This window comes from Gracilinanus agilis, chromosome 2, assembly GCF_016433145.1.
Source record: "Gracilinanus agilis isolate LMUSP501 chromosome 2, AgileGrace, whole genome shotgun sequence".
Lineage (NCBI taxonomy): Eukaryota > Metazoa > Chordata > Mammalia > Didelphimorphia > Didelphidae > Gracilinanus > Gracilinanus agilis.
This window is the reverse complement of record NC_058131.1, coordinates 126,703,363-126,725,181: the sequence shown is the minus strand read 5'-3', so window position 1 is coordinate 126,725,181 and position 21,819 is coordinate 126,703,363. Positions and strand designations below refer to the sequence as shown.

Sequence of the window (21,819 nt, the reverse complement as noted above, 5' to 3'; positions counted from 1 at the left end):
TTTATCCTTACATAAATTATTTTGATCTAATTAAGATTATAGGAAAACATATACAAATATCTGGGTTTTATGCATGCCATATGTCTTTGGAACATTTCAGCAGGACAAGCTGAAACATAGCACAGAATATCATGAAGGAAATATGGAAGAAATCCTGCATGATGGATCTAATGGACCAATGAATTCCCTGAGTGTCTGCAGAATTTAGGATATTCACTTAAGCCTTATTACATTTGAATGTATTCCTTTATTCTAGATCTATAATTTTTCAAGAATTATGGCAGTTAAAGGGATCATTTCAGGTGCTGAAATATGTTCAATGATTGTTTATAATCCACATAATTAAGTTAGTTCATAGATTTGAGTGAATACAGAATATAGGTAGTTATGTTCTTTCTTAATTTCAATGGGAATTAATTTAGTCATTTTTTCTTTCAATTTCAGCAACTTCACAGCTATTTCACAGGGACTCTTGGAATTCCAGTTTGGGGTTCATACTTCATCTTTGTTTTAGCCACACTGATAATTGGCCTTGTCCTTGGTCTGGTAAGAGGTTTCTTTTTTTTCCCCCCTCATTTTCCCACTACAAACTAAAGGTTCTTAACTGGTGATCCACAGACTCCTTGTGGATCCCTGGATTGATACCATAAAATCTTTAAAAGAACTCAATGGTCAAAAATTACATACCTGTTTTCACTAACTTATCTGAAATTTAGCATTACCTTTAATTGCCTTAAAAAAAACAAAACATTATTTGGTGAAGTCCACTGACTTTACCAGAGTTTCAAAGATGTTAAAGTTAAATGGTTAATTTCTTCATAGTTGAAGGTAAAACAGAAAACAAGTAAGTATTCAATCTTTCTTATTTGGGTTTTATACAACTTAAAATTTATTGTTAAATTTACTTGTAATATATCACTCACTCTCAGTTGTTCCTAGTATTGTGGTATAATTAAAACTCCCTTGTCATAAAAAAATCTTATATTAGTTATTTGTTTCAGCTGCCTCTTTCACTATATCTTTAACATTCTCCATAATAAGGCATCTAAATTATTACCTGCTTCATCCAGCTGGCTATCTTCTGATGAAGGTGTGCATTGTCCAAGAAATAGCCAAAAGGAAACAACTGAAAAAAGAAAAAGAAAAGGGGCTGATTTGCACTCAAATTGTAGGGTCAGCCCTTTCACAAACTAGTCAGTTATATATGCAAATATCACTCATCTGGTTAGAGCACTGTGCTAATGAGCACCAAGTCATGGGTTTGGCCCACAAACTCATGGTCATAGATCATTGGATCTGGAATTACAAAGAACTTTTAAAAGTCATCTACTCCAACTCATACTTGATAGAGCATCCATTCAACCGAATACTTGATAAGAGGTTTTCTAGCCTTTACTATAATAGTAGTTAGGACATATAATTATATGTTATATTAAAGCACATAATAATAATTAGATCAACTATTATTATTTGTCAAGGTAACCTATTTCACTTTTGGGTAGCTATTAATATTAGGAAGTTTTCCCTGACATTCAGCTTAAATTTTTACCTTTTGACTTCTACCCATTGCTCCTAGAATGACTTCGTTTCATGTGGGCCCATTGAATTTTACCCAGTTTTATGACCAAAGATATCATTTTCCATCTGCTTTTCTGCTTGGTTTAGAGTCCAGGAACAATAACACCTTCTCCACCCCTAAGTTTGAGAATTCTGGTGACTCCTCCCCTGCCCCTTTTTCAGAGCTTTTTTGTACACTGACTTCCTCCCATTCGTTTAAAAGCTTCTTGAGGGCGAGGACTATCGTTCTGTTTCTTATTTGTATCCCTAGAACTGTGTTTGGCACGTAATAGGCACTTTATAAATGTTTATTGGCTGTTGACAATTAACGGGAACAGTTTATGTATATATTATCTTGTTTTGCCTGTTCAGTTCTGGGGAATTTCATTAATTCCAATAGTTATATGCTGGCTTCACAGTTTCTGAGTAGAATGTAATGAAAATAGCTGGTGACTTAGGGATGGAGAAAAAACAAAATATTTCCCAGCATCATAGAATTTTCGGAGTTAGAAGGGACCCGAGGAACCCTCTAGTCTAGTCCATGTACAAAAACAAATCCCTACTAAAATAGAGCCAACATGTGAGTATCTAGCCTTCGTGTGGAGATTTGCAGTGAAAGGACACTCACTTCTTCTGAGGGCACCGTATGTGACTTTTGAATAGCTCAAATATAAGAAAATTGATCCTGGCATTGAGCCTATATTTTCTTCTGGGAACCTTCCATCTGATGTTCCTGATTTTGCTTCCAAGACAAATAAACCAATATAATCTGCTTGACATGAGGATTCAGGGGAGGGGGGTACATAAAAACTTCGTGCAGAAAGGTGGGCTTTTAGCCAGGACTCGAAGGAAGCCAGGAAGACCAGGAATTGAAGATGAGGAGGAAGAGAATTCCAGGTATGAGGGAGAGCCAGTGAAAATGCCCAGAGCCAAGTCATGGAATGTCTCGTTCAAGGAACGCCGAGGCAGGGTATGAGCAGTGAGGGGGAGGTGCTGTGTAAGGTGTAAGAAGACTGGCAGAGGAGGCTGCTTACAGTGCAGGAGTCTTTGATCGCCAAATAGGACTTTCTGTTTGATCCTAAAGGGGGGCGTAACGAATGAACCACTGGAGTTTTTTAAGCAGGGTGACATGGCAGTGTCTGTGCCTTGGGAAAATTACTTTGGTGTTAAGTGGATGGGGGAGAGTGAGAAGAGGCAGGTGCCAGGCTGACCAAGCAGCAGTGATGGCAGTAAGGCAGGAAGGAGAAGGTGAGGACCTGCCCTCAGAGGCTGCAGCATCGCAGGAGAGACGAAGCTGTATTCAGACAGCTGAGTGGGCAGGCTTTGGCCACTGACTGATGTGGGGTTGAGAGAGGAGCCAAAGGTGGACACCTAGATTGTGAGCCCAAGGCACTGGGAGGATGGCCATGCCCTCTGTGGTGATAAGGAAGCTGGAAGGCTTAGCGGGGAGCTTCCGTTTTGGACTTGTTGAGTTCAAGATATCTAATAATCAGCTGGAGATGAAAGGATGAAGGTCATCAGAAAATGTAGAGTTAGATAAGTAGATTTGAAAGGAATTGGCACGGAACATATCATTGGATCCATGGGAACCGATGAGATCACCAAGTGAAATAGTATGAAGGGAGAAGTGGAAAAAGGATGTAGGATACTCTTATTCCCCTTCCCCTTGACATGATATTTTGCATTTAGCATTTTTTGTTGTTGTTGATAATTTAGGACATCCAACTGCATGTGTGTGTGTGTGTGTGTGTGTGTGTGTGTGTGTGTGTGTGTGTGTGTTTACTAAAAACATTTAAAGTTTACTCTTAAAAAATCCAGGAACACAGAGTATAATCCAGGACAACACAGAAAATTGAAGGGGACTGGGACATTTTCAGATAAACGTACCCTTTTAAGTCATCCTATTGTTCATCTTTGAAAGTTATCTTTATTTTCACATGAAGATTTTTTTCTGTTTGCCTTTAATGAAGTCTTTTATTAGTTCTGTGACAGATAATGGATTATTTTTTGTTCCTAATTAGCATGCGCCCAGTGTTAAGACCTAAAGTAAATTAGCCAGGATACTCAAAAGAAATAAAATATACTCTGCTCCTCCTTTTTTGTTTAATTTAATTTTGGTAGGTTTTCATAGGAATTTGCTCCATTGTTACAGGAATATGGCTGAATCTGCTGGAGTAGTGTTTCTGTGTTTATTAACTTGGGGAGTTAGTCTCACCTGAGTGTACTCAAGATCAGGTTATTGTTAGATAGGAGCTGGTAACAATTTACTTGATGAAGTAATGAAAATTATCCTCTCAGCATGAACTTTGTTTTTGAAGGAATTTAATGAATGTTTATTGACTGACTGAAGTTGACCTTTTCTAGAACTCATTCTTAAAAATTTCATTAAGCCCTCCCCCAGGTATTTTCTATATACCCCTACCTACACACATTGTAATAAACCCTGCAAACTCTTTGAAGGCAGAGACTATTTTGTTTTTGTCTATATCTCTAACACATAGCTCAGTGCCTGGCAATGGTAAACACTTAATAAATGTTTGTAGTCTTTCAAAAATATGTAATAAAAGAAAATTCTGTTTTATGGCTTCTTCCTCCTCATCACATATATACAGTGCTATATACACAGTGCTTTAAGATTTGCAAAGGGCTTTACAAATTTTATTTCATCTTATCTTTACAACAGCCTTAGGAAGTAGATGTTATTATTACCTGCATTTTACAGATAAGGAAACTGAAACAATTTAAACAACTTGCCAAGGGCCACACAGCTAGGATATCTGAGACTGAATTTTAATACAAGGCTTCCCTGACTACAAATGCAGAGTTCTTTTTCCTGTATCATGTAGCTGCCTTAAGAAAGAAGAGAGGATGGGGCAGCTGGGTAGCTCAGTGGAGTGAGAGTCAGGCCTAGAGACAGGAGGTCCTAGGTTCAAACCCGGCCTCAGCCACTTCCCAGCTGTGTGACCCTGAGCAAGTCACTTGACCCCCATTGCCCACCCTTACCAATCTTCCACCTATGAGACAATATACCGAAGTACAAGGGTTAAAAAAAAAAAAAAAGAAAGAAAGAAGAGAGGCAAGCTTGTTTGTTGTTTAGAGGTAAAAGTAATGCACGTCATTAGATGTTTTGAAGAAAAGTATAAAGAAAACTAAAAATTTGATCCTCTTGTTTAATCAGTAATCAAAAATAATTGTAAAGAAACAATCAATATTTACTAAATCAATATTTACTTGTAAGTTCCCAGGAAAAGAAAGAAGTAAGGCATTTCAGGCCTAGGGAACAGTGTAAATAAAGTTACACCAGAAAAAGCATAAGGAGTGTCAGGAATGGTGGGGGATGGTGGAAAGGAGGGTTGGAGTATAATTTTCCAGTTTGTCCGAAATATAGAGATTGGGAAGGGATTGGGATATGATAATGCTAGAAAAGTAGAGCAGTGCTAATTTAAGTAAGGCCTTGAAGGCTAGTCATAGACTTTATTTTTTATTTTATTAGGGAACCAGTAGAATTTTTGTATAGAGAAGTTATTTGACTATACATAATAAAATTGTTTTGGTTACATTTTGAAGGATGGATTAGAGGAGAAAGAGAACATCCTAAGGTTGCAAATAGGAAGGAGCAGGAACCAAGCATTTATTAAGTATCTACTATCTTTCAGGCACTGTAATAAGTGCTTTACAAATATTATCCCTTTTGATCCTCACAATAACCCTGGGAGTATTATACTGTTGTAATTGTTGTTCGATCATTCCAGTCGAATCTGATTCTTCATGACCCCATTTGAGGTTTTCTTGGCAGAGATACCAGAGTGGTTTGCCATTTCCTTTTCCAGCTCATTTTATAGATAAGAAAACTGAAGCAAACTGGGTGAAAAATAGGGTCACACAGCTAGTGTCTAAGATTTGAGCTCAGGAAGATGAGTCTTCTTGACTCCAAGCCTGGTACTATATCCACTGTGCCATCAAGCTAGCCTAGAGATAATTATACTATTGTTATATCGTTATTATTATTATCATCCCTATTTTACAGTTGAAGAAAGAGGCAGACAGATTTGTCCAGTGTAATTCACCTAGCAAGTGTCTGAAGCTGTATTTAAAATCAAATATTCCTAACTCCAGGCTGAGTGCTCTATCCATTGTGTCATCTAGTTGCCAGTGATGTGAGATCAGGTGAATGGACGTTTCATGGATAATAATACTGAAATCAGAAGGAAAAAAAATTGGGGGGAGCAAGATTATAAACCTCATTTATGACATTTTCGGTTTAAAATTCCAATGGGACATCCAAGAGAAGAAGTTCTATAGACAATTGTAAATGTAGATCTGGAGCTTCAAAGAGAGATTAGAACTAAATGTGTGGATTTGGTGAGTAACCTGTGTATGTATGGTCGTGGAACCCTAGAGCACGTACTATGGGCTCAGAGGACAGAGGTTCAATGACTGTTTCTGTTACTTACCTCTGGTCTTAGGGCAGGTCACTTAGATTCTTTAGTACTCTGTGTCCTCTTCTATAAAATAAGGGAGTTGGACTAGACGGCCTCTAAGGCCCCTTTCAGCAGTGAATCTATGATGCTTTGATCAGTGGGCAAGAATGTGACTGTCCAAGGAGCCTATAAAGAAGAAAGGGATTGCCCATTGTAATATAGGATTTTAGCATTGCCATGTTGGCTTAGGGCAAACCTGTCAGTTGCCCTGGATGGGATGTTGAAGAAGGCATGAGACATTTGGCAGATTATCTTGAAGGGATGCCCTCTTCAACATTCCATCCAGGGCAACTGACAGGTTTGCTCTAAGCCAACATGGCAATGCTAAAATCCTATGTTACACCATATATACAAATATATACGTATATATATGTATATATATGTATATATATCGTAAAGCTTTTACTATATATGCATGTGTATGTACACATATACACACAAACATGTGTACAATACATTTACATAGAATAAACCGTTATTTTAACACTGTGAATCTTTATGTTTAAAGTGTGTTTCTTGTTAGATTTTACTTTTTTTTTTTTTTTTGGTGAGTCAGTCAATAACTTTTATTAAGCCCTTGCTATATTCCAGGAACTGTGCTAAATGCTGAAGATACAGAGTTCTATTGCCCTCCAGGAGCTTACAATCTAATCATAGAGACAATATGCAAACAATTGTATATAAGTGTGCTATATATAGGATAAATCAAATAGAAAACAAGACACATTAGAAAATTTTACATGAAAATTTAGCTTTATGTGTTTATTAATATTATGATATTATATATTATCATTTAATGCATATTTCCCTTTATGATATAAAATAAGACACATATTGCTTACGCTAGAGAAAAATTTGTGGAGGAAATAAAAGTGAAAAATGTTATGTTTCGAACTGCATTTGTACAATTAATCTGCCCCTTCTATGGCTATAACTATTCTTTTTTGGTCATGAGTTTCCTGGAATTGTCCTGGATCCTTACCTTGTTGATAATAGTTGTCATTCACAATTGATCATCATACATTATTGTTATTAGTGTGTACAGCATTCTCCTGGTTCTGCTCACTTCTCTATGCATCACTTCATATAAATCTTCCAGGGATTTTTGTGATCCTCTGGTTTGTCATTTCTTAGATATCATAGTATTGCATTACAATCATATACCACAGCATGTTCAATCATTTCCCAATTGATGGTTTCTAGTTCTTTGCCATCACAAAAAGAGCTGCTATAAATATTTTAGAACATATGGTTTCTTTTCTTTTTTACTTGATCACCTTAGGAAGTAAATCTAATAGTGGCATTACTAGATCAAAAATTATGTATATGAAAGATTTTAAATGATATCTATCTAAAACCAAGAACTATCATTGTTTGTAATGGAGATTAATGAGAATCCTTTCCAACAAACTCAAGATACACATGTGAACTATATAAATACAGCTACTATATATATTTTGTTTAGTAATACAATTAATATGAACAGCTTTGCAGATATTGACACACCTAAATTGTTGGAAAATGAATGATTTTTCATGGGTAGAATGTTAACAAATGATTGTGCTATACCTACATTCAATGCCCTAGCCAATTGTTACTTTATATAATTAGAACGAAATAATAAAAGTCAGATGGAGGAAAAAAAGGTCAGGAATCTCAAGAAAATAATAAAAAGGGATGAGAACAAATGGGCCTTAGTAGGGCAAGATCTCAAATTATTCTACAAAGCAATGAATTATTAAAAGGCTGTGGTGCTAGTTAAAAAATAGATTGGGGCAGCTAGATGGCTCAGGGGAAGAGACCCAGGCATGGAGACAGGTGATCCCTGTCACTTAACCCCAGCTGCCTAATCTTTAACATTCTCCTGCCTTAGAATTAATATTTAGTATTGATTCTAAGACGGAAGGTAAAGGCCCTTAAAAATAAATAAATAAATGAATTAAGAGATTGATCCATAGAATAGATTGGGTCCACAATATATAGAAGCAAATCTAATACCCTAGTATTCAATAATACAACAACCCCAACTACTGCGTTCAGTACTGATTATTTGGGGGGGAGAAAAAAAACTTGGGAAGATTGAAGAGCAATATGAAATTTTAGCCTCAAACCAATACTAAACACCTTTTCACCTCAAAATATTAGTTCCAAAAGAATATATGACCTTGGTGTAAAAGATCATATCACAAATAAATTAGAGAAACATGGGGAAAATAGCAATAATATTATAGATAGGAGAAAAAGTTCATGATCAAACAAGGGATCACAGAAGGTAAAGTGTATGCTTTTTATTAGATAAAATTTTAAAAGATTTTGCACTAATTTAGTGAAGCTGTCTTCTTTCACAACTTGAAAACATGGAAATATGCATTATATGATAATATATATATAACCTATATCATATACCTGCTTTCTTGGGTAGGAGGGAGAGAAAGAACATGAATTGTAAAATATCAGAACATTATTATCAAATTGTACTGACATATAATCTGGAAAAAATTAAATTTACAAAATAAATTTAGTGAAGGTAAGATTAGGAAAGAAATAATTAACAGAGATAAGGGGAATTTTTGTAATGAGTTCCTATAATAAAGGTCTCATTTCCAAGAACTGATTCAAATTTATAAGAATCAGAGCTATTCCCCAGCTGAAAAATGATCTAAGGCTGTGAACAGTTAGTTCTCAAGGGAAAAAACCTGAGCCATTTATAGCCATATGAAAAAATGCTTCAAATTACTACTAATGAGATTCTGCCTTCCACTCTTCAGTGTCTAAGATGACCCAATGAATATAAGGATAGATATTGGTGAGGCTCACTGATGTGCTTTTGTAGAACTTGGAATGCCTATAATCATTCTAGAAAGCAACATATAATATTACACAAAAGGTGTTTTAGGGAAATCACAGAAATAGATTTTTTACATAAACAATCACTTAACTTTATATTATGGCTAAACTGAATCCTAATAGTAGTTTTGTTTTAGAAAATGGACATTAATGACAATGTGCAAAAATACTCACATGGCAGTTCTTTCATGGTGCCAAAAAACTGGAAACTCCAAGAAGATACCCATTGAGTATCTTTTTGATTGATTGGTATGTTTGAATAAATTATATGAATTTATTCAAATATTGAGGTATGTTTAAATAAATTATATGAAAATAGAGTGCCATAGTGCTGTAAGAAATGAGGAAAAAATAAAAGATGATTCCAAAAACCCTTTATAAACTGATGCCAAATGAAGCAGACAGAAACTGAACAATTTATACCATAATATCAATGTAATAAAAATGAACAATTTTGAAGATTTTAAAAAAACTAATGAACAGAATCAGGAGTATCTATACATACACACACATATAATATATATAAATATATATACACACACACATAAATACACACACATAAACACACACACGTATTCATTCAGTGAAAAAATAGGTTTTGCTCAATTTTATGTATTTGTTACAAATAATGGATAGTTGTAGAGTAGCAACCAGATCCCAGTTGACATTATATTAGTGTAGGTAAAGTCATCTCAATTTCATGAATTTCTTCTGAAACAATAAGCAATTCTCAAGCTCCTGGGCAGGCAGTTAGATGATGCAGCCGTAGAGTACTAGACCTGGAGTTAGGAAGATCTGAATTCAGATCTAGAATCAAGTATTTATTGGCTGTGACCTTGGGCAAGTCACTTACCATCTCTACCTCAGTTTATTCATCTCTAAAATGGAATAATAGTAGCATGTGCCTTCTTTGCTTATATAGATAAAATGAAATGCTTGCAATGCATTTAGCAAAATTTAATGGGCTATATATGTGACATCTCTTGTTACCGACGTCATCCAATAGGAATAGAGAAATCAACTCCTGGGAGTTACCTGGGTTTAAGAATCCCTCCGATGGGATACTGAGAGTTCAAAGGGCAAAAAAATAATTGTTAGGGAAACGTTAAAGTGGAAGGCATGTTTTTCTTGGGTATCTTGGCAGGTAAAGACAGGAAAGCAAGTGGCCTGGGAACAAGGGGAAGCAGCCAAGGCTCACTAGTTAGTCAATTAAATAGGTTTACAGTGTGAATGAGTGAATGAGTAGGAAAGTGGTGAAATAATAGGAGACTTGTATGAGAATGAAATTCTGAAGTCTCTTGCCTTAGAAGTAGTACAATTCTTTGAGGAGGTGAAGTCTAAACTGTAATCATGTTGGTATTTGTTTTTTTTTTGTTTTTTTTTTTTTTGGTGAGCTGGAGAGAAGTTGATGGAGTTGAAGTGGTTGAAAAATTGCAAGAGGGTAGAGACCTTTAATTGTACTTTCTTGCTCTCTGTTGTTGTTTTAAAATATAATGAAGCGAGGGCCAGCTAGGTGGCACCAGGCTTGGAGTCAGGAGGTCCTGGGGCCAAATCCTGCCTCCGATGCTTCCTAGCCGTGTGGCCCTGGAGCAGAGAGAGAGGAATATGACGAAGCACAAATAGCGTAGTGCATATTCTATATTGTGCTTCAGTGCCTGGAACATGAAATGTGTATACGTGCTTTGTCTTTCTGCAGCTGGGATTATAACTTCAGCAATCATGGTTGCTTCTGTCTTTTCAGCTTTTCTCTAGAATGCTGAACTATCTTGATTTCAGTGAGCATTTTCATTCCCATTCTGTCAGTCATCTCATAATTACATTTTTAGTATATTCAAGAATTATTATTAGAGAGAAACCTGAAGTCATCTGGTTCATAAAATTATAGCACCCAGAAGGCCTCAGAAATCAGCATTAACACAGTCTTTAGTCAGACGAGAAAACCGAGGCCCAGAGAAAGAAAGTGATTTGCCTGACGTCATACAAGTAGTTAATATCTTCAGGAATACTTTATTCTCTAAGTGAATTACCCTCCCTCAGAAATTAATAAATAATTGAGTTTCACAAACATTAAACTTATCTACTATGTGAAAGGTCAAAAGTAGCGTGGCATGAAGGAAGGGCAGCTCTGGAGAAAGTCAGAAACATCAGCTGTTTGCTGTGGACAAATGACTTGGCATCTCGGTTCGCAGCCACTTCTTTAACACATTGGGCCCATTTGACATTTCGGTGAACCTTCTGGGCCCCTTCTCAGTGTTTTTAAATACATAAAATAAAATACTTAGAATTATAAAGGAAATGAATTCTATTAAAATGCAGTTAACAGTTTTTTTTTTTTTTTTTTTTATGTTCACGTACCATTGTTAAAAGTTATTGTAAAAGTTGCCTGTCTAGATCAGCAAAGATAGCTTCCATAGTGGAACTAGACACCACCCGTAATCTACTGACTTTTCACTAATTCATCTACTTTCTTTTACCTAACCTTTGTCTCCATCAGCACCCTGCCCTCCAGGCCCTGGAACCTCTCCATTCTCTCTCAGGCCGTCTCGCCTTCACTAACCACTCTCTTTCCTTCTCCCTGTCTTGACCTCTTGGTAAACTAATTCAACTCAACTCTGTGGAATCTCTAGCCCCCTTATATATGCTGAATGAAGGTGCAGAAAATCATGCAACCATTGTGAATGGGCCCACGGCAAATATATATATTAAATAACCTGAACTAGTCTAGTAATCCTAAGCCCTCTTCATTCATATTTTTTGCCTCATTATTTCAAGATTCTAGGCCTTTTTTTCCTCTAAAATGAATGTTATTTCATCTAGCTCTACAAATAGTATCCTTTCAGTAATTTGATTATTGTGACACCAATTCTATAAATTATTTTAGATTATATTGAAGTCGAAGAAAATTTTTCATTTGAGGTAGCAAAACAATGGGCAAAATGTTTGAGGTTGATTTTGCTCATTATTGAGCCTGTCAAAGGTAGTGATCCTTCCCATCTCTTTGCATACTTAGATAATAGCTCACATCAGATTGTATTTTGCTAGACACAATATGTCTATCTAGTGAATAACAAGCTTAGTAACTTTTTTTTTATTTTTTGCTCTTATTCTTTAGGGAGTAAACGTAAATCATGAAAAGATAGAGAATGATAATTATATATGAATTTTACATGATTTTGCTTATTGATATTTCAGATATCCATTTTGATAGTTATTTTACCTTTGCTAATTCTATTCTTCAGTTGTCTATTCTCATTGAAGTCCACTTAATGACATTAAAGTCAGAATCTCTGACACTGCCATCTGTTAGAACTAAATGGAAGTGACATGCAAGTGTGTTGAGAAGTCCCAAGATAATCATAGGAACATGGGTTTCCAAAGGGAGAAAAACTCACTTCAAAAACATTTGCTAATCTTCTTCAAACCAAGAAAATACTTCTGCAGTGTCCACTTATACTTGGCTGGTTAAATAAAGAGCCTACTCACTTAAGACTTTGATATGAAAAATCAGTAGCACAAAATGTCAACACAGGTTTTTAAATAAAATCCTCTTTCTTCTCTTTGTTTTGTGTCATTCTGAAATGTATAGTGAATAGTTGATGCTCAGTAAGTACTTGATTATTTGCTAACATTACTGGGGACATTCTAATACTGAGAACTTTATGAATAGATTAGAAAAGAGAATGCCATTCCTTCTATGCCATATTGCCTTGCATAGCTTCTCAATGTAACGCACAAGGTTAGGCACTGTGGAAGATAACAAAAATAAAATTTTAAAAATAAAAAAAGATACTCCCAATTTCAAGTTTCCACTGTAGTAGAAGATGTAAATACACAAATTACACAAGTATACTACCAGATAAACTAAAGGAAAGCATCCTAAATGTGGGGGATCAATGAGGGCTTCCTAGAGAAGATGGCAAGAAGTTTAAACTACAGAGAAGTTACTTTTAGTTCTCAGATGAGGACTGGAGGAATGAGGAAATAGAAATCCCAAAAATTTCATGGAAGAAGAGGTCTTTCATCTGAGTCTTTCAAAAGATAGAAAGAGGGAGAAGGACATTCTACTAAAGGGAATGCTATGAGTAAAGGCACAGTTTTAGGAAAATGTGGGAAGCATATTCAGAGTATAAGGTATATGGAGGGAAAATAGGAAGTATGCTGGAATCAGACTGTAGAAACTTTTAGGTGCCAAGGCAGGAATTTTGAACTTTATTTGGCAGGTTATGAGGAATCAGTACATATTTTTGAGAAAGTAGAGTGATAAAATCAGAATTTTTACATAAGTTTACATAGTCAAAACAAAAATATTTTCCTCAGAAAAAATACCTGTGCTAACATTTAAACTTTCCAGTCAACTATCCATCAGTTGCTACTGTGACATTGTTTTCTGTGACTAATTGATTTAAATGACCTGTCTTCTAGAGGAACAGGAAACCCTCTGAATTGGCAGAGCTGCCAATGTCCTTAGAAGGAGTGAGAAGAATAGGGTTCAGAACAAAGTCCACATCCTTGATTTCAGACTGGACTGTGGGCAGGTATTCAGCATTCCTCTGCCTTTGTTATTTGTAGTCTGGTGAGGTGGTCAGGAACAGGGGTCACAGTCTATTTGTCCACTAGTTCAGAGTCACAGCCCATTTGTCCATTGGTTCAGAGCCTCAGTCCACTTTGTCATACCACCTGTAACCTTAAGAAAGGTTGGAGGGGTTCCTTTTTTTTTTTTTCCTGGCCCTAACTTAAGCTAGGTCTATGAATGGAGTTTCCTGATGGTATGGGTTCCCATTCCAGGACTTCCTCATGGACTCGTCAAATTGCTTTATCAAGTGTTCCTGTTGTGGGAGAGCTTTAAGGACTGGTTGCCTTTGTCAAGAGCAACAGACTCCAATAGCTAGATTTACTTTTATGTCTAGGGGAAGCCCACAACCCCGTATCATTACCTCCTCTTTAGCACAAGGGGAGAAGGGCAGTGGTCCATCTTCTGTAATTTCTTCAAAGCTGGTAATGGGTGTAGAGCTGTTTCTGTGAGAGGGAGACGGGGCAAAGGGCCTATGGGCACAGGAGTCCTTAGGGCACGTCTTCAGTGAATGCCTGGGTCCTAATAGCTGGGGACCTGAAGACTTGGAGATTTGGAGGTGTCCAGGCAACTATTTCCCCTAATTGGCAGATGGAGCACAAGGGGATGGTTAAGGCAGGCAGAAATGTAGAAGCCAGGACTGGGACAAAAACTGGAACAACAGATAGAAATAGATAAGTTTCTCTACCCCAGGTTCTGGAAGAAATCCAGAAAACTCTGGGTCATATTTCTAAGCTCAGGATCCAAGCTTCAGTTGTGGTAAATTAAGGTTGCAAATACAGGTGATTGGTTAATAGACCTCATTTAGCTAGAGCTAGCACTTTGAAATCCTAATCTTCAACTACTGATCTATTTGGTTGAAACTTTCATTTTAAAATTTGCTAAATGTGCTAACGTCAATTTCATTATCCAAAGGTTACAGATAACCCAAACAAGCTTTTTCTATCACTTATTTAATCTGATGACTTTGTAGGATTTAAATTAATATCCAACACTCCAAGAATTATATTTTATAGAGTTTATTAATAATCACTTGAAGTAGAAGAAATAAAGAGGAAATAGAAGCAAAAAGAAATCTATTTATCAAAATTAAGACCATGTGACTAAGTTCTCCTTGCATGTTTAAAAAGCCTACTCCACCAAAACCAAGACAGGAAGAGAAGAAAGTGAGAGGTGGGGCTACACCAAATTTATATCCTCCCTATGTCAGCACATAATGTGAAGAGAGTGGGGTGCTGGGAATTGTAATTTTTAAGGTAACAGATTCTAATTACACAGTTCCCACTGTGATCCTTTGAGAAACTAGTCTCCCCAATGGATCATTTAAATATTACTATCTTATACCTCTAAAGATCTTCTAACTAAAGGTGCATACAATATTGCACTTTCTAAGAGGAAACTACAATAGTTAAGAGATAAGAGGGAAATAAAAGAGAGAAAGAGCAAAACCACTGTTTTCTAGGAGCATTGACAAAAAGCCAATTATGGGGAGGTCCCCTTTGGCCTAAGAGTTTACATTAAAAATAAATGTATTCAACTCCCCACAGTTCAATTTCACTATATCCCCAAAGTTCATTCTGGATCTTTTGGTGCAATGTATGGTTTCTATAGGCATCTTCATGGCACCTTCTCCAAGAGTTCATTTTCTTGATTTGGGGAGATAGGAAGTTTCTTATCCTAAAATTACTCTCAAATAAGAATGATTTTTATAAAACTAGAATTTCATGACAATTATATAATCCTCCTGAGGAGGGTGTTGACAAACACATGAATCACCCAGGGATACATGGCTGAGTTATGAGATATGTCGATCAATTGTTTAAAAAAAAATTAAAAAAAGAACAAATAGAGGAAAAGAAAAAAAATTGAAGTTAAATAAAATTCTGAGTAGGCAAGAATAAGCCTATAACAGGTCCTAGAGTCAGGGCCCAATAAAGTGACTTATGTCCCACATGCCTGTAGAACCATTGTAGCAATATGCATTTACCCAACCAGCAGCCAGGACTACAGAAAATTACCACACTTGTGAAAGACAGAAAAGGGGCTAGATTTCTGTAGCAGACAGGCAAGAGCATTCCCTGGTCTGATTTTACCTTTGCTCTCAGGGATAGGAGAGCCAATATTCTAGCCAAACTGAGGTACTTTTCAGAATATGGCACAAGGAAATCCTGCATCTGACATTGTCAAACAGCCACTTCCTTGAACCCCAAAACAAGTCCTCTGTCTTGGTGCAGATTCTCATCAATCCCATTGGGTACTGTGCAGATTAACTTTGTGCTTCCTTGGCACAGTATGATGGCTCTTTTGTGATCCCTTCTCCTGGAATAAGACATAATTATTAGTCAAAGACCCATAATATTTATCAATCAATGGCAGGTTTTCATAGTCCAAAGCTTTTGGGTATGCATTAATATTAGGGCTAATGGATATTGTAAACTTATTAGTGCAAAATCAAAAAACCATTAATACTGGTAACATGTGCTTCAAGTACAAAAAGAAAACTCAAATAGACAGAAAAGAAAAACAATAATAAAATTTAATAAATAAAATATATAGTTCATAATCAGTGACACACTGTGCTTGCCTAACAGAGGTAGAATACAAAGGTTTATCACCCGAAAATGAGATCCATTTCCTTTTTTAACTTGGCCATGATCCACACTGTGAGTGTATATAATTTTTTGCCAAGTAACAGCTCTTCAAAACAGTAGTATAGCAGCTAATGTATATTCAAGAAGTACTCAAATCTCCAAAATCATAAGAGCACATTTAATGACGCGAATAGCAAACAAACCCACTATCATTAGGATTCACATGAGTCTCTATAGCCACTGAAGCTCATGGATACTTGTTACAAGTTCTTCAGATCTAGCCAATCTTTCAACCTTGGCTGAGATATTTTAAATAAAGTCTATTACTGCCATCATTCCAAAATATGGTAGGAGAGCCTGGAAAAACCTCTGTACTCTTGATGAAAACTTTTTGGGTCTAAAATGTGACCAAGAATCTAGATCATTCTGGTGGAAGGGTAGGGTAAACTGAAGAATTACAAATATTAAAAAAAAAACATTCAGAAACTACTCTGCCATTCAGGGGTACCATCATGGGGTAACCAAACCACTTGGTATGAGATAGTAACAGCCATAAAAGGCATGTATTTATATGTCCCATCCATTCCAATGTGGAGGCAAGGACTACAATAGTGAAAATCACTTCAGATGTCTCATCCATTACATTTTTATAAATGCAGAGATGGGGAATATAATAGTACTACAGCACTTCGCTTCAGCTACTAAATGTACCCTTTACTTCTTGTTACAAACAACTCAGTGGTAGTTGTGCTACTAGATATCTAAAAATCATTTCTTAAAGGCCCCTTAAAATAAATTTAAATGTTTAGTTTATTAAATTCTCCAAAGGTTGTATACAGGTTGCTACCATTTTGATGGAGTCCATCCATCATCATCTATGTGACAATTAACAAAGGCAAAAAGGCACAAAAGGCCATTTAGGCAACATGGGACCTTGATGGATCTGATGACAAACCCAGCATCCATAAGGACCTATGGTTTTACCATGGAAAAGGATTTGCGGAAGTTGTTTGTGAATTTCCCCTATTTTAGGGTTAACTATGGGTGTATTCACTTTTGTTGATTAAATTTAAAAGTAGGCAGAGGAGAGTTAATCCCATCTTCATAATCCCCCCCTGTGATCCTTTGGGAGACTAATCTCCCTAGGTGAAAGACTCAGTGCCTGCTATTTTTGCCTAGGGAGCAACAGCCAGGTTACTGCTGGTAAGGTAATTTCAGCTGTTTTTTTATTTTTAAGGAAAAAAAATAAATTTGGACTTACCTGGTTTTTTTCCCAACTGTAAATTGTAACTTTAGAATCAACTACTAAAAAGCTGGCTTGAGGATAGTAACAAAGTGAAGAAAAGTGAAGAAAATTGAGAGTAATTGTCACAATCTTTGTGGTTGGTTGCCCAAAATGTAGGATTTAAATTGATATCCAACATTCCAAGAATTATATTTTATAGAGTTTATTAATAATCACTTGAAGTAGAAGGAATAACAATGAAATAGAAGTAAAAAAACCCTAATTATTTAACAAAATTAAGACCACATGACTAAGTTCTTCTTGCCCATTTTAAAAGCCCGCTCCACCTAAACTGCAACAGGAAGAAAAGAGAGCGAGAGGTGGGGCTACATCAAATTTATATCTTCCCTACGTCAGCACATAACATGAGGAGATTGGGGTGCTGGACATTGTAGTTTTTAAGGTAACAGATTCTAATTACACAGCTTCTCAAAATCTTACTAGTTTACAAATGAATTATCTGCTCTGTAACTTTTTCTTTAGTACAGATCTAATTGAAAATGCCTTCTAGCTACTCTGTAATACTCAGGGTTATACAATTTGTCTCTCCTTCATGGTAAGAGAGGGAAATGAAACAGTTACTTGCTTAAATCCATTCTACCAGGTACTATTTCTACATAATACACATAATATCTTTTGTACATTTTACATTTTCTTAAATCCACTCTACAAGGTACCATTTCTTCCACATACATGATATACATAACATCTTTTGTACATTTTCATATCTAATTCACCTCATTACTTTAGTTCACAATATGAATCATAAATTGTGAGTAGATAGAATCAAATTCTAACAAATTACACTTATACATATGGCCACTTTTAACACACATTTACATTTTAGCAGTCATTCTTGAAACGCAAAAATTTAGATTATAAAGAACCTTATATCCATCCCCAAGAATTTATCAGGTATTCAGTATGTGCCACTTAACAGTTTTAGTGTTTTACATTCAATATTTCACTTGAGTCTCATAACAATTCCAGGAGGTTGGCACTGAAAAATACTATTATCCTTTTATGGATGAGGTAACTGATGATCTGAAAGGTTCAGTTACTTGCTAAGGGTCACAGAGAGAACTAGAACTCCTATCTTTCTGAATCCACAATCAGTATTTTATCAACTTAAGCAAGCTTTCAGGCTAACCCCTTGGACCAGAAGGCCAAAGGCCAAAGATCCAGGCTCAGTTCTAGCCCATTAAGAAATCTGCTGCCATCCATACAAAAGTCAGATAGTGGGATCAGGGTGGCTGGAGTAGAAATCCCCCATTATTTCTACAGTCTCTCTCCTGAGCTATCATTCTGTATTATAAACCACCTTTTTGGACATCTCAACTGAATGTCCTATTGGAACCTCAACATGACAGTGTTCAAAATGGCCCTTTATACACCTTCTTTTCTTCCTAACTTTCCTATTACTATGGAAGGCATCATCAAATTCCTAGTATCATAACCTGGGTATCATCTCCGGCTCCTCATTCTCCCTTATCCCTAAATATGCCATCCTTGGCCATATCCTATTGTTTCTCTCTATATCTTTGAACAAAATCCTTCTCACAATTTGGCACCAAAATAATTACAGATGTCAGTAATCTTAATTGCTACGCCTACTGGCCTCTTCTTCTTCCTCATCCTTCCTGACCTCCTGGCAGCATCCGAGATTACCGAGCACGTTCTCGAGGGTTTCTGTGACACTGCTCTCTCCTGGTCCTCCTCCAGCATATCTGACTGCTTCTTCTCTATCTCCTTTACTTCCTCTTCATCTGTGTCACACACACTAACCATGGCAGTGTCTGCCCCAAGGTTCTAACCTTTTCTCTCTGTACTATTTCACTTGGTAACTCATCAACTTTCATGGGTCCAGTGATCATCTCTCTACTGATAATTCCCAGATCTCTATACCCAGCACTAGTCTCTGATGATTTCTGGGAGAGCCAGGGCAGGAGCCTGTGCCAGGTGGTGTTGGGTCTGTGAAGATGCTCTAATGTTGGGGGGTCAGGCCAGGGAATGAGATTTAGGGCCAGGGAAGGATTGTCTGGCTTTTTCTTTTTCCCATATGGGGTGTGACGGGACAATTTGCAGGAAACAATTTCTGTGTAATGTAGAAAATAGTACTGCCATATTTCTTGGGGCAACCTGTCAATTGCCCTAGTTGGAATGTAGACCGTGGCAGGAGCCATTGGGCAGGTACCAGCTGGCAGTTGGACCCAGAGTATATAAAGGCTTGAAGACCCAGGGCTGGGGTTCATTTTCCTATTTCTCTCCTCACTTTCCCTTCAACCCCTAGGGTGTGGGAACTGGGTGGATCGAGGGAAGTAGAATGTGGGATATTTTGGTTTTCTAGGCCAGGCAAGGTTAAAGATCATTGCTGACCAAATAGGAACATCAATCTGATACACCAATTATTCCTTATTAAGAGATTACTTTATATTTACCATCAAAGAGACCATTTATTTTTGTCCCAGGGCTGGTCCCTTGGGTCAACTGAAGATCATAGCAAGGAGTTTATCAGCATTCTGAATTTAGATCTAGAAGGCAATAATAAACTAGTTTCATAGTTTCCCTAACCCAATTTATAATCCCTTTCCCAAACCAATTTATTCAATAAATCCTTAATTTAATTTAAGAACTAGTATGTCCTACCTTCTTCTTAGATCTAAATAGTGACTGCTGTTCAAGATTCTAAGAGAGAGACAGAGTAACTCCATTACTGTTTAGACAGGAAGCACCATACTTCCCTTCCTGTCTAATCTCTCTACCAACCAATAGGAGTTACTTCCTCAGCCAGATCAGAGGCTGAAAGAAAATCATCTTAAAGGGGTTTAGTCCTTACCAAGGGAAATTACACCAATCCCTTGGCTGGCTCAGGCACTGAGTATTTGACATTCCTACATTCAATACCTCCAGTCTACAGCTTGTGACTAGCTCATATTAGTTTCCTGACTGCTTTACAGCTTTACCAACCACCATTACAGATTTAGTCATAAACCCTCATTACATCTGCCATATCCTGTCTGGCCTGGAAGGGTAGAGGGTGCTGTCTGCCTCACCGGTATTGCCCTGGCCTTGAGGTCTGAGATCCAGGGAGCGACCCAGAATCAAGGGAGTCCTCAGCCCAGACTGAAGGAAAGGGAGGCAAATCCTCCATTCCTCTTCTGAGCACAGAAATCACTAGCCTAAACAGGGTGGGAGCTGCGGGCTCCGATTTTCAGAGGAGATCTCTGCCTAACAAGGGAATCGGATTTCCTGCCCACCACACGGCAGCTCTGCGTTTTGGAGCAGTGGCTCAAGTCCCTGTGGCTCAGCGAGGCGGGCAGTTTTCCATTAACTGGGCTGCAGGGGAGTAGCTGACTCTGCCACTATGCCCCCTGTCTGGCCCAGTCTGGCTGGTCCCAGAACAAGGAGGCTGGTCCTGCCTGACAGGCAGCTTTCCTAGGTTTGAGAGGCCAGTCTGGCCTTCAGCCTCCGGGGGCATTCATTCTTTCAGTGCCCAGTTTCTCGGCCATGTGCGCAGTTACATCTCCGCTGACTTGCACAGGATTAAATTCTCACTGACTAGATGAAGGACGGTTTCTCTTCTTTGCTAGCCATGCTTGCCTGGAAACAGAGCTTTCTACGCAGGTCCGAGATTTTGTTTCCAGGCAGCGGCTGAAGGATGTCAGGCTGGTTTTCCTAGAGATTTCTAACCAGGCACCGAGAGTGCAGAGCCGGCTGGGCGTCATCTCTGCCCCATAATCTGCCCTAAAACCTTTCTAGAAGCTCTTGATCATCCCGGACAGCCTAGTGGCCCGAGAGGGGACCCACGTCCCTTTCTGCCATGACGACAGGCCTGGAAAACCTGAGCAAGGAGGGGCGGTCATTTTCCGGAGTTTTCCAGAGGCCCTTCGGTCCTCACTCCTGTAGAGTCCGGTGGGAGGCGCAGTCAGCAGTCTGAGGGAGCCCCGCCCAAAGCGAGCCCTGAAAAGGGTCCGGGTGGCGCCGCTCAGTTCTCTGCAGGGGTCCCAGGGAGACGCCTAGCCAGCTTACTCGGGCCAGTGGCCCCCAAAGCCAGCGTGATTGAGGGTTCCCGGCCAGTGCACCATAAGTTACAGAATCTTCAGTTTAGCCAAGCCGGAAAACCACCATTGTCACTCCCGAGGAAGGAAGGAGGCTTATTACACATGCACGGTCCCAGAAGGGGTCTTTTCCCAAAAATTTGGGGCCCCGGGGGGGGGGGGGGGAGGCTCCGGCTATTTTATAGGTTTATTTGGGGGCACATACAGACACGGGGATTACATGATTGGATGGGAAAGGGGGAGCAGCCCTGCGCCCTGCTACAGTATTGTTTCAGAAAGAGGAGGGGCTGGGTTTGTAGAGTCCTTGGTATGGTTCAAACACTATTAGACCAGAACGCCGATCCATCATGGACTTGTCAGGTCGCAGCGTGGGAAGTAACAGCCCTGTGAAGTGGAACCCCTTGTTTTGTTCTGGAGTTCCAGCAGGGGC

General features: G+C 37.9%; 1 protein-coding gene across 1 annotated transcript in view; it reads left to right on the top strand.

Moving 5' to 3' along the window:
* Positions 1–21,819, top strand: part of TMX4 (thioredoxin related transmembrane protein 4) — a 108,780-nt gene that overhangs the window by 75,089 nt on the left and 11,872 nt on the right. The window contains exon 6 of the mRNA XM_044663400.1: positions 445–546. Within this exon, the coding sequence (XP_044519335.1) occupies positions 445–546 (102 nt within the window). The remainder of the gene's footprint in view (positions 1–444; positions 547–21,819) is intronic.